The sequence below is a fragment of the Urocitellus parryii genome, chromosome 11 (assembly GCF_045843805.1).
Source record: "Urocitellus parryii isolate mUroPar1 chromosome 11, mUroPar1.hap1, whole genome shotgun sequence".
Lineage (NCBI taxonomy): Eukaryota > Metazoa > Chordata > Mammalia > Rodentia > Sciuridae > Urocitellus > Urocitellus parryii.
The window spans coordinates 122824340-122836957 of record NC_135541.1 but is presented as its reverse complement, the minus strand read 5'-3'; the positions used below and the strand labels follow the sequence as shown (position 1 = coordinate 122836957).

Here is a 12618-nt window from a genome sequence, read left to right as displayed (position 1 = left end):
TCACCAGGCTGGCCTCAACCCTGCAATCCTCCTGCCTTAGCCTCCCAAATCCAAGTGCACCACAATGCCCAATCTAGCCATTTATTCACTGAGCACCTAATCAGGACCAGACCTCATGTTAGACGCTGTGGGATATCTGAAGATGAATTCACGGTCCCTGTATTCAAAGAGGTCATAATTTTCAGACTCGCCCTCAGGTCAGGGCAGTTCCCCCACCCCCCATCTCAAGAGAAGATATCAGTACGGGATGTGAATAAGAAACGTGCCAGGGGCTGGAGCTGGGGCTCAGAGGTAGAGCGCTTGCCTAGCATGGGTGAGGCCCTGGGTTCGAACCTCAGTACCACATAGAAATAAATAAAAAGTCAAGGTCCATCAACAACTAAAAAATATTTTGAAAAAAGAAAGAAGCCTGTGTGTTTCGAGGGAGAAGGTTTATTTGGGGAGTGATGGGTTCTCCTGGCCCTGCCAGGCCTACTCTCCCCACCGCCATCCTGGCCAGCAGCTCTACTTCTTCCGGATCTCCTGCGCCTTCTCCTTCCTCATTTCCTTGGCCAACTCCCCAATCAGTCTCCAGTACTCATTGAACTTGAGCTCCGAGTCCTGATTCACATCCAAGCTCTTCATCTTCTCATCTAGGGAGCCCACATCCTAAAAGGGAAGGGCAGGTTAGGAGGAGGGATCTTGGGACAGAAAGAGGGGAGATTTGCTAGCTTACCATCCTCTGACAGCCCGCCCCTCAGAGAGCACCAGCCCTGCCCCTGACCTCAAGGAAAAGGCTGCGGTCCTGGGCTGGGCTGCCCTGGGGTCCCAACTTCCAGGACACCAGCGGGAGGTGGAGGGGCCTGCTCTGACGGTTTGCTCTGACATAAATACTCCCATCGCGGCCTAGCATACACTACAAACAGGATGTCACCGGACACAGAGCTGGAGAGAGACGCACACAATCTGCTCTCACCGGCAGGCAGAGCTGCTCTCACCGGCAGGCAGAGCTGGCGCTAGCACACCACTGCACCAGTCCGGGTTGACCCAATAATACTCAGGGAGCCTTTGTGGGGACAGATCCAACCTGGCTCCCCGGAGGCCTTCTCAGCCACCCTCCTCCCTCACAGTAGTAGCTGTTCATTTGCATCACCCTTCAGTGTTCTCCTGTGTCCAGCTGGGCCAGTACCCGGTAGATCAGGGAATGGCAAAGACACAGGGTATCTTGTTTTCCAGGGGCCCTTGATAAAGTCTCTCAGGACGGGCCTGTGAAACCCAGGGATACTGGAAGCCAGACTTTCGTGATAAAAGGATTTGTTACCAGACAATCACAATAGAAAACTTGATCGTAGGGCTGGGGACATAGCTCAGTGGTAGAGGGCCTGCCTCAAATGCACAAGGCCCTGGGATCAATCTCAGCACCACAAAAAAAAAAAAAAAAGAAGAAAGAAAGAAAGAAAGAAAGAAAACTTGATTGTTGAGTAAAGGGTCAATATTAAAGCAAAAAAGGTACCTCTGTTGAGCTTGATGCTCAACATTTAGATCAACATGTGAACGAAGGCAGAGAAGATCTGCCAAACCTCTAAAGCTAATTTATAGGAGAGCTCAGGTCCTCCCGCTCTCCCCAGCTTTGTGGTACTGGGAATTGAAGCCACGGGTGCTCTACCACTGAGCTGTGTCTCAGCCCTTTTTATTTTTTTAATCTTTATTTTTATTTTATTTTTGGTACCAGGGGCATTTAATGACTGATCCACAACACTTTTTAAACTGTTTTTGGTACCAGGGATTGAACTCAACCACCGAGCCACATCCCCAGCCCAATTTTGTATTTTATTTAGAGACAGGGTCTCACTGAGTTGCCTTGCTGAGGCTGGCTGTGAACTCACCATCCTCCTGTCTCAGCAGCCTGAGCCACTGGGATTACAGGTGTGCGCCATCACACCCAGTCTATCATTTCTTTAATGGGAAAATATCCTATATGTACTGTTACATTTTTTAAAAAGCTATTTGTAGAACAATATATAAAAGATGTATTCTTTCAAGTAGGGTACAGTGGCACACATCTGTAATCCCAGCAGCTCAGGAGGCTGAGATAGGAGGATCGCAAGTTCAAAGCCAGCCTCAGCAACAGTGAGGCGCTAAGCAACTCAGTGAGACCCTGTCTCTAAATAAAATACAAAGTAGGGCCAGGGACAGGGCTCAGTGGCTGAGTGGCTCTGAGTCCAACCCCTAGTACCAAAAAAAAAAAAAAAAAAAATGTATTCATTCACTCACTGGAAATTTTTTTCATTTTTAAATTTTTTTACAATTATATTCACCCATTCTCGTGGACTGAATTTTAGGGGTTTTTTTGTACTGGGAAGTGAGCCCAGTAGTTCTTTATCAGTGAGCATCCCCAGCCCCTGCTTTTGGGGAGGGTGCTGGGGACTGAACCCAGGACCTCATGCATACTAGACAAGCACTCTACTGCTGAGCTATACCCGCAGCCCCCTCAGTCCTTTCTTGGTTGGGCTTTTGTTTGTTTGTTTGTTTTGGTTTTTTTTAGAACTGGAGATCAAACCCAGGCCTTTGCCTGGGAAGTACTTTGCCACTGAGCTCATCCCAGTCCCTCATGGACTGCATTTTGTGTCCTTGCAAAACCCATGTTGAGATCTCTCTGTCAGTCGGCTTTTCATTGTGTGTTTTCCTGACACAAACGACTTGGAGTGGGGACCAGTTATTTGGGCTCGTGGTTTCAGAGCTTTCAGTCCATAGTCAGCTGGTGCCACTGCTTCAGGCCACAGGTCAAGTGCAATACTGTGGCGCCAGGCCCAGAGGTATTAAAGCTGTCAGCTCACGGCTGCCAGAAAGTGGGGTGGGAGGCAAGAGAGAGATGCACCCTCCTGGGCCGGGCCGCCCCAGGGACCTACTTCCTCCAACCAGGTCCCACCTCCCAGTGGTCCATCCTGCCTCCAGTAGGTGAACTGAATGGCGGGTCAGGGCCTTCATGATCCAGTCACTTCCCAAAAGCCCCCACCGTGAATACATGAGACTTTGGGGGGCATTTCCAATCCAATCCATAACAAAATCCCAAACCCCAGTGTGACGGTATTAGGTGTAGCCTTGGGTCGTGAAGGCGGATCCCTCCTGAATTAGATTAGTGCCCTTGCTTAAAGAGACCCCAGAGTGGGCACGGTGGTACAGGCCCCTAATCCCAGTGACTCCAGAGCCTGAGGCAGGAGGACGGATAGTTACAGGTGAGCCTCAGCAATTTAGCAAGACCCTGTCTCAAAAATGAAAAGGACTGGGGATGTAGCTCAGTGGTTACGTGCCCCTGTGTTAAATCCCCAGTACCAAAAAATAAAAACAAAAACAAGATCCCAGAGAGCTCTTGAGCCTTTTGCCCAGGTAAGGACAGAACTGGAAGAGGCCAACCCGGAAGAGGCCCTCGCCTGAACCCAACGACTCTGGCACCCTGATTTGGGCTTCCAGCCTCCACAACTAGGAGAAATGAACTTTGTTGTTTGTCAACCACTCAGATTATAATAGTACTCCGTTATAGTAGCCAAAACTCACTAAGACTGTCAGTTAATATTTTTAGACCTTTATTTTATTTACTTATTCTTATGTTATGCTGAGGATCAAACCCAGTGCCTCACATGTGCCAGGCAACTGCTCTACCACTGAGCTACAGCCCCAGCCCCGTCACTTAATATTTTATTGAGCACCCAATAGAGAAGTCAGACACTGTTTAACTGCTGAGATTCAATGGTAAGCAAATGCCTTTCCTTCTTGAGCCTTTCACACTTAAAAACATGTAAGTGTACAGTGGAGGTCAGTTTGGTTGTGTTCTGCAGGGTAAAGGAGGTGACCTTTGAGTTCAGTGGTGAAGGGAGACTGTGCTGAGGATTTGCCAGCTAAGCAGAAATCTGAATTAAATGAGGAATACGCCTAGCAAGTACCTGGGAGACGAGCACTGTGAACAGGGGAGGAAAAGTGGAGACGGTAAGTATGAGTCATTCTCATTGCTTTTAAGGAGTACAGAAGAAATATATGGTATAACTGAAAGCAGCTACAAGGTCTTTATTATTATAATTTTCTTTCTTTTCCCAAGATGGGAGACATTATAGCATATCTGTAAAGAGACTGTGGTGGCGCACATCTGTAATCCCAGGTACTCGGGAGGCTAACACAGGGCATCACAAGTTGGAGGCCAGCCTGGGCAACTTAAGTGAGACCCTACTGCAAAATAAATGTTAAAAAGGGATGATGGGGCTGGGGTTGTGGCTCAGCGGTGGAGCACTCACCTACCGTGGGCAAGGCCCTGTGTTCGATCCTCAGCACCACATAGAAATAAATAAATTAATTAAAGATATGGTATCCAACTACAACTAAAAAATGAATATTTAAAAAATAAGGGCTGGGGATGTGGCTCAAGCGGTAGAGGGCTTGCCTAGCACAGGTGAGGCACTGGGTTCGATCCTCAGCACCACATAAAAATAAATACATAAAATAAAGGTATTATGTCCAACTACAATCAAAAAAAAAATTTTTTTTTTTTTAAAGAGGGGCTGGGAAGCCAGGCGTGGTGGTGCATGCCTGTAATCCCAGTACTCAGGAGGCTGAGGCAGGAGGACTGCAAGTTCAAAGTCAGCCTCAGCAATTTATTTTATTTTTTTTAAGAGAGAGTGAGAGGAGAGAGAGAGAGAGAGAGAGAGAGAGAGAGAGAGAGAGAATTTTAATATTTATTTTTTAGTTCTCTGCGGACACAACATCTTTGTTGGTATGTGGTGCTGAGGATCGAACCTGGGCCGCACGCATGCCAGGCGAGCACGCTACCGCTTGAGCCACATCCCCAGCCCCACTCAGCAATTTATTGAGGCCCTAACAATTTAGCCAGACTTTGTCTCAAAATAAAAGGGGCTGGGGATGTGGCCCAGTGGTTGAGTGCCCCTGGGTTCAATCCTTGGTTCAAAAAAAAAAAAAAAAAAAAAAAGCATGCGATTCCCAGTACTAAAAAATAAATGAATAAAAATAAACAAGCAACAAAAACCCTGATACAAAAAACCCAGTAGAGAAGGAAATTTTAATGATGCAAGAAAGATAAGGGATCACTGCAAGAATTGCAAAAGGAAAGTCTTTAAAGTAGGTGAGAGGGGATGGGATCCTGAGCACCCGTTAAGAGCTAAAACTGATCATGTATGTGACCAGGAAGGAAGCAGATAGTGTGCTGATTGAGCAGTAGATTTGGGGATAAGGGTAGCACATAGAAGTTTCCTGATGACGTATTTTCTTAGTGAGGGAATTTCTCAGTGAGAGGGAGGATGTGGAAAGAGGCACTGGAATTTGAGAAGGGAGGGAAAGTTATGAAACAATCATCTGAAAGAGCTGATACACAATCATTCAGGGAAACACAGCAGAGTTGCCAGGCATTGCTAAGGGTCCCTCAGAGTCTGTGGTTGCTGATTTAAAGTGAGACGAGTCAACTAGGCCGTGCATTTTCCTCCAGCCAGATTCAGCTATCCAAGTGTAGGCAGGGATGATGGATTTAACCAGCAAGTTAATGTAGGGGAAATGTTGGATTTCACCAGGGTTGGGATTCTGCCGGACAACTGGGACAGAGAGATAATCAAGTGGGTTGAGGGTATGATCCTAATAACGTCTTGAACATGAGCTAAAGAAGACGAGAAATGAAGAGATGAGAGATGATGATGGAAAATGAAAAAGTGGCAGGTCAAGAGACTGAGGGTCCTGCCGGTCATGGTGGCACAAGCCTATAAGTTCAGGAGGCTGAGACAGGAGGATCAAGGGCTCAAAGCCAGCCTCAGCCATTTAGCAAGGCCCTAAGCAACTCAGTGAGAGACTCTGTCTCTAAATAAAATATTAAAAAAAAAAAAAATGGGGCTGGGGATGTGGCTCAAGCGGTAGCACTCTCGCCTGGCATGCGTGTGGCCCGGGTTCGATCCTCAGCACCACATACCAACAAAGATGTTGTGTCCGCCGAGAACTAAAAAATAAATATTAAAAATTCTCTCTCTCTCTTGAGACAAAGTCTCACTGAGTTTCATGGGTTGGCCTCCAATTGGAATTCGCTCCCTTACTGAGACCCGGTGTGCGCCCCCATGCCTGGCCTCCCACCCCTCCTGTGGCTCACTGTCTACTCGGCAGTCTCCCCTCAAACACTCAGGGTCCCCCCAACACTGCCTCACAGAATCCCAGCCCAGAGACCTCCACCCACCTTGAGCAGGTGAGGCAACTGCTGCGTGGCTAGTTCCTTAAACTCGTTGACGCTGAGGCTGCCCTTCCGGCCTTCCCGCCCTGCAAAGGTGAAGAAAGTGGTGACCACTGTCTCGATGGCCGCCTCCAGCTCAGTCAGTGGCTCGGCCGCCATGAGGCCCCTGGGGTTGGAGCTGAGGTGCTCACACAGCTGACCTGCAGGACGTGGGGGAGCAGAGGGGGAAGAGTCAGGCAGTCTGGGATCCAAGGATGGCCAGTGTCCCTGCTCTGGTGCCTCTCCGGGGTGTCATTATAAGAAAGAGGGAGGGTTCAGAGGTTGAGCTTGGGGTAGGGGACCAGGCAACAGTATCTCAATTTAAGTTTAGTCCCAGAAAACTTTCTTCTGTGGGTCACGATCTGAGGGTCCTTTATCTTGGGGTGGGGCACTGGGGAGGGAACCCAGAGGTGCTCTATTACTGAGCTACATTCCCCAGCCCTTGTTATTTTTTATTTATTTATTTATTTTTGAGGCAGGGCAGGGTCTCACACTTGTCTTCTTGCTAGGCCCCCCAGAAGCTGGGTTTGCAGTTGTGGGCCACCACACCTGGTTTCTGAAGGTCCTTTTTAAGAAGCCGTCTCTGCGGGTTCAGGTGCCAGTAATCCCAGCAGCTGGGGAGACTGAGGCAGGAGGATGATGGCAAGTTCAAAGCCTGCCTCAGCAACTTAGCAAGGCTGTCAGCAACCTAGCCAGACACTGGCTCGAAATTAAAAATAAAAAGGTCTGGGGGTACGGCTCAGTGGTGAAGCCCCCTGGGTTTCATCCCCCAAAAAAAGAGAGCCCTCTGGTGATGCATCAAGTATGGTGATCCCTCTATCCGGGGAGAGATTTCTCAGTTCGCAGTTCCTTCTTCCAAGTCCTCAGAGTCTGGCGGCCCTCTGGTGGGGTTTCTCTGATGGCCCTATCTTGTCTCTCCCAGTGCTAAAGGGTCAGGAGGTTGTTTGTCTCCAACGTTTGTTTACAGTGGGACCTGCAGTCCGCCCACACGCTGGTCACTCCTTCCAGCAGAGAAGCTAGGGTTGGCACAAGCTGTGGTCAGGGCTGGCTCAGTCTGGACAGATCCCCTCCCCTACCTCTCCTTGGGGGCAGCTGGACCGAGTGCTGGGACAAGAACCCCTCATGCCCTTCCCACCCTGTCTCCAGATGACAGGGTCCTGGCGCGGAGGTCCTCTGATTCTCCGAGCCCACAGGGGCACCGCCGGGCACTCACGTCCCCTGGGGGCACGACAGAAAGCTGGAGGAAAGGGACCAGCCCACGCATCCCTCTCCTTTCCGTCCCCCCCCCCCCCCACACACACACACACGCACAGGCTCCTGCGGGGACTGCTGCTTGCTCTCCCCAAGCCATTTCCTGAATCCCTGTCCCAGCCGGCTCTGGGGGAGGGACCGGGAGCCAATGGAGAAAAACGGACCCCCAGACAGCCCCTGGGGGGGACGGGGTGCGACTCACCAGGGTAGGAGATGGGGTGCTGCCGCGGAGACGCGAGGCCGAGGTTTATAAGGCCTGCCTGCGGGAGGAGGGCGCCACGCCCAGCCCGAGGTGTCCAGTTTCCTAGCTGAGTCTCCAGGGGGGGACCGCCCAGTCACGCCTCCCGCTGGCCTGGGGGCTGGGAAGCCTGGCCGCCCGACCACTCCCGCAGGTTTCCCAGCTTGGGGGGCGTCCTGGACAGATCCCATTTAGCAGGGGTCCCAGAGTCCATCACTTCCTTTACGGGGGCTGCTGCCCTACCACACCCCCAACAGCTAACCCGGAGGCGGGCAGCGATGACAACCACTAATTGAAGATCCAACTGGAGCTCAGCACTGAGAGGCCAATCTGCAAAACCCCACAGAGACCCTGCAAGGGTCACTGCAGCCCACACTCCTTCCAAGGACTGCAAGCTCCGGCACCACGATGGGGGACCCAGTGGGGGACCCAGGCCACAGGGGCAGAGCAGAATCCCAGATTGGGAGATCTCAGCGGTCCCAAGACTAAGTCACTCACTAAGCCAGACCCGTGGCCAGCCCCAGGCTAAGACTCCCTCTGCAAACCCTGCCCTTCCCTGTCAGTGTCGCAGCCAGCTCCAGGGGCTGTGCCATGGAGCTGGGGATGAGACTCTCCCCCCCAGGACCCACCTCCCGCTCCCTTCCCCCTGCACTTCCCTGCTGGTACCCAGCAGGGGTGGGAGGGCAGGCAACCAAGGCCAGGGAAGAGACACAGGGCAGCCTGTTCCAGCCCAGGAGACAGAGGGCGCCTCTGTCCTCTCCTGGCCCCTTGCCTCACTGGGTGTCTGTGAAGGGGTGGAGCCGCTGGGGGGGCAGCGGGGGAAGGACTGCTAAAGACAGGTCTCTCACACAGCCCGGGAGCCACACTTGCAGCCTCGGCCATTTGTGCAGAACCCGCTCCCGTTTCAGGCCCAGGCCAACTGTGAGTATCCCGCCCAACCTGGCCTAGGTCCTTGGCCTGGCCAGCTTGGGGGAAAGGGGACTTCAGAGGGGGTCCCAAGAGCGAGGGAGGGGTGACGATGGCATTCTGCATCGTGGTGCACTTAGGGCCTGAGAGGAATTAGGGTAGGGGCAGCTCAGGATCTGGGGGAGACGGTTTGGAAGGTGGTAAGGGAGGGGTGAGTAAGGGTCAGAGTTAGAGCTGGGAGCTCAGTGAATGGGGAGCCCATCACCCAGCTTCCAGGCCACCAGCCCCTCCCACACAGAGCCCGTGAGTCCCCTGCCAAGTCTCCTCAGTCTCTCATTGTTGGGGAAGGGACACAGCCTTGCCTTGCTTCCCATGGAGTAACAACAACAGAAGAGAACAGCTGTTCCTACCCACTTCCAGACTCAGTCTCTGCCACCCCTGCCCAGCCTTGCCAAGAGCCGGGCCCAGGGAGGTCTGGGGGCCGCAGAGCAAGGGCCACATGATTATCAGGAAGAGAGGACCCTTGGTTCTGAGCCCTCTCCCAACTCTTCCTTCACAAGACCTCCCCTTTGTCTTCTTCTTTTCTCAGCCCAGACCCCCTCCTCTTTCCCCAATTCCTTCCTCTGTTGTTTTCCCATTCCCCCAACCCAGGTCCTCCCAGAACTGCCCCCACATGAAATCCCAGGCTGCTGGAGAGCTTGGGGCAACCTCCAGCTGTCCCTCCTGATAGGGCCGGTAACTGACCAAAAGCATCCCTCCCTCGAGCACCCCCTTATCCTCTCTATCAGCCCGTCTTGGGTTCCGTCGCCCCCACATCTCTGTGACAATTGCTTCTCATGTCCGGAGTTCAGGTGACACTCACAAGGGCCTTATTGAAGAGCTGGGATGTCATCCGATCAGAGCCCATTGTCCACTCCCCCAGTCCTGGGGAAGGATGGGGATACCTGATCCCAGACACCTGAGCTGCCCCTTGGGGCTGCGGAGGGCCTGACTATCCCAGGGTCAAAGGACAGAGGCTCCCCAACTTGGCAGTCTCCTCTCCTCAACAGACCCCTTCATTCTTCTCCTGTTCTCGCCCAGCCCCTTGAACTCAAAAGACTTGGTGCACTCAGTTTTTATCTCCCCGACACATACCAGCCCCATTCCCTGCTCCCACTGTACCCACATCCACCAGGCAACCAGGCACCAAGGTCTACAGATTCCCTCCCCCTCTCCAGGGCTCAGACATTCTTTTCTCCCTTCCTGCCACCCACCTGATGGAGGCGATAATTTTGCAGAGAGGAATTAAACTGAAGGCACTGGGAGGCACAGCCCAGAGAGGTCAAAATGACATGTTGAAGAGAAGAGGGCTTGAAGGACCAAAAAAGACCCCTACAAATGGCTGGCAGGAAAATCAGAAACAGACTCCGTTGCCCCCAAAAGCTCTGGGCCACCCACTCAGGCTACCACCCTCTGTCAGGCTCACCATGGGAGCCAGACTCATCCTTGCTGCAGTGGGCCCCAGAGTCAAGGCTACAGGGACGCCAGCCCACCACGCCAACGGCAGAACTGGCAGAACTTGGTCGTGCTAGGCCTACAAGGTCCAGGGTAAAAATAGAGCCGGCAGAAGCCATCCTGGTCCTGTGACCACCCCAGCCTGCCCCACCCTCGTCTCTGCCCAGGCAGTCAGGAGCCACTGCGGACGCCCACTGCAGGCCTCCGGAGCCAGCCCAGTTCCGGCTGCTCGCTCTCCATGCCCAACCCTGACTCCCTTTGGCTAGGGTTCAGACTGAGGGACGCAGAGGTCTGCAGTTAGTTGTGCTGGGCCTTCCCCCACGCTGTAAAATCTCAATGAAAGATAAGCGGCAGTAGGACTCCCACCTCAGGGTTATCTGGCTGTGGAACCAGGTCCAGGCCTGAGGAGTCCCCGGGCCTGGTCCCCAGCTCACCCCTGTGCTGTGTGGATGGACTAGGCGCACTGCTGCGATGGGCTCCGAGCTGGAGACTGCGATGGAGACCCTCATCAACGTGTTCCATGCCCACTCAGGCAAGGAGGGGGACAAGTACAAGCTGAGCAAGAAGGAACTGAAGGAGCTGCTGCAAACCGAGCTCTCTGGCTTCCTGGATGTGAGCATGGAGTGGGAGGAGAGGGTGGGTGGGCAAGAGGTGGGGCACTGGGGGCGCCTCCCTGCATTCCTCCCAGCCCCCACAGCTCAGTCCAGCCACCCCTCCTCTTTCATCTGGGTCTTCCAGGCTCCCCTGTGTCAAATCCAAATGCCCTGGTTTACTGCCTACCTGTGAAGCACTAGGTCTTGTGCAGTTTCCTCAATGAGGTTCACGGTCAAGAAGGGAAACCCTGAGCTCCAGGAAGTACACAGAGCCTTAACAAAGGTACCAGAAAGGGTTGGTAGGAGATTAGTGACCACACCGAAGTAAGACGGTTCCTTGAAGAGTGGCAGTTGGGCCAGGGGCTTCCACTGGAAGATGACTGGGGTCAATGAAGACAATGTGGAGCACGCCCAGTATTCCATTTGACGGGAGAGTGCGGAGAAGTAGGCTGCAAACGTTAACAGGGGCACAGTGAAGAAGTCACTCAGATACGGCAGACCGGGCAGCTCTGCATTCAAATTTTGGTCCTACTACTTCCTCTTTCTTCTCCCGCTTCAGTATTGGGCATTAAACCCAAGGGTGCTTTATCACTGAGTTACGCTCCCAGCCCTTTTTATTTTTTAGGACAGGGTCTCACTAAGCTGCTGAGGCTGGCCTCAAACTTGTGATCCTCCTGCCTCAGCCTCCTGAGTCACTGGGATTATGGGCGTGTGTCACTGAGACCAGTCCTGCCACCTTTTTTTTTTTTCTTTTTGGTACTGAGGATTGAACTCAGGGGCATTCAACCACTGAGCTACACCCCCAGCCCTTTTTACTTTTTGAGACAGGGTCTCACTAAGTTGTATAGGGGCCTTGTTAAATTGCTGAGGCTGGCCTCAAACTTGGGATCCTCAGTCTCCTGAGCTGCTGGGATGACAGGTGTGCATCACCACACCTAATGTCAGCCCTGCCGCTTTCTGTGTGACTTTGGGCACATTTATTTAACAAAAATCATCCATGTTTCTTCTTCAGAATGGAATTAATAAAAAGAGCCCCGTACTGCTTGTATTAGAATTAAACTAGACAGTGCCTGGAAGGCTCCTAGTGCAGTGCTTGTCACACTGTAGACAATTAGCTTCCAGTTAAAGCGTGTCTTCTGAAGGCAACAGGGGCCCGTGAGCCTTCTCGGATGGAAAGCAGAAGGCTGTCTGACCTTCTTGCTCACGTCTGCCTTGCTCTCCTCGACCACCTCCTGCCCCTGACTCAGTGATGCACACCTCCTCTCCCTCTTCTTCCTCCACAGGCCCAGAAGGATGCAGATGCTGTGGACAAGGTGATGAAGGAGCTCGATGAGAATGGAGACGGGGAGGTGGACTTCCAGGAGTACGTGGTGCTGGTGGCTGCTCTCACAGTGGCCTGTAACAACTTCTTCTGGGAGAACAGTTGAGCAGACAGCCCCGTGGGCAGCGCCCTTCCCCTCCCCCTGCCGGGCCCGCCCCTTCACCTGCTTTCACCTCACCCCACTTATCCCTGTCCACATTCTCACCATTGCCCACCTCCCTCAATACACACCAAGGGCGCAAGAGTAGCAGTCCAGGCCTGCAACTAATCTTTCATTAAAGGCTCCGCTCTCAGCAGCCATCAATGTCTGTCTCCTCTGGGGTCTGGAAGTGGGTGGAGAAGTGAGAATTGATTACTCCCCCGATTTTGGAAAGAGTTCCCTGTGCATATCATCTTCCTACGTGAAGAACGCTCAAGACTTACAAATGTAGTGAAAAGCACCCCGTTTCTGAAGGACCCCCGTTTCCCTGTCCAAGGAGAAACACACGAAACACTGGCTGCAAAAGCACGAGGGTTTAGGTTTATTGGGACACAGGCGCCTGCGGGTGTCCAGCAGCACCTCAGCCGGAGCTTTGGTGAACTGGCA

General features: G+C 52.6%; 2 protein-coding genes across 8 annotated transcripts; one reads left to right on the top strand and one right to left on the bottom strand.

Moving 5' to 3' along the window:
- Positions 1–427: 427 nt before the first annotated feature.
- On the bottom strand, positions 428–10539 carry S100a13 (S100 calcium binding protein A13). 6 transcript variants are annotated; one of them, XM_026412966.2, is made up of 4 exons: positions 10090–10199; positions 7683–7794; positions 6197–6276; positions 428–648 (listed from the first exon to the last, which is right to left on the bottom strand). In XM_026412966.2, exons 1-4 carry the CDS (start codon positions 10105–10107, stop codon positions 505–507), a joined length of 354 nt encoding a protein of 117 aa, XP_026268751.2. In that variant the 5' UTR covers positions 10108–10199; the 3' UTR covers positions 428–504. The 6 variants fall into 6 exon arrangements, with proteins under 6 accessions (XP_026268751.2, XP_026268752.1, XP_026268750.1 ...); XM_026412967.2 differs by lacking the exon at positions 10090–10199 and adding an exon at positions 6779–7245 and having other exon boundaries at positions 6197–6390; positions 7683–7734; XM_026412965.2 differs by lacking the exon at positions 7683–7794 and having other exon boundaries at positions 10090–10539.
- On the top strand, positions 8524–12332 carry S100a1 (S100 calcium binding protein A1). Of its 2 annotated transcripts, none has more exons than XM_026412970.2 (3): positions 8524–8639; positions 10548–10730; positions 11995–12332. In XM_026412970.2, exons 2-3 carry the CDS (start codon positions 10590–10592, stop codon positions 12136–12138), a joined length of 285 nt encoding a protein of 94 aa, XP_026268755.1. In that variant the 5' UTR covers positions 8524–8639; positions 10548–10589; the 3' UTR covers positions 12139–12332. The 2 variants fall into 2 exon arrangements, with proteins under 2 accessions (XP_026268755.1, XP_026268754.1); XM_026412969.2 differs by having other exon boundaries at positions 8526–8639; positions 10577–10730.
- Positions 12333–12618: the final 286 nt, after the last annotated feature.

Bases quoted from the DNA above. Each gene is read 5' to 3' on its own strand.
- S100a1 (XM_026412970.2), top strand. From the start codon at position 10,590: ATGGGCTCCGAGCTGGAGACTGCGATGGAGACCCTCATCAACGTGTTC. The intron at 10,731-11,994 runs GTGAGCATGGAG...CTTCCTCCACAG, and splicing joins AGCTCTCTGGCTTCCTGGAT to GCCCAGAAGGATGCAGATGC.
- S100a13 (XM_026412965.2), bottom strand. From the start codon at position 10,237: ATGGCTTCTGCCGGCTCTATTTTTACCCTGGACCTTGTAGGCCTAGCA. The intron at 6,277-10,089 runs GTGAGCCTGACA...TCACCTTTGCAG, and splicing joins GGATGAGTCTGGCTCCCATG to GGCGGGAAGGCCGGAAGGGC. The intron at 649-6,196 runs GTGGGTGGAGGT...CTTCCCTTTTAG, and splicing joins AGTTGCCTCACCTGCTCAAG to GATGTGGGCTCCCTAGATGA.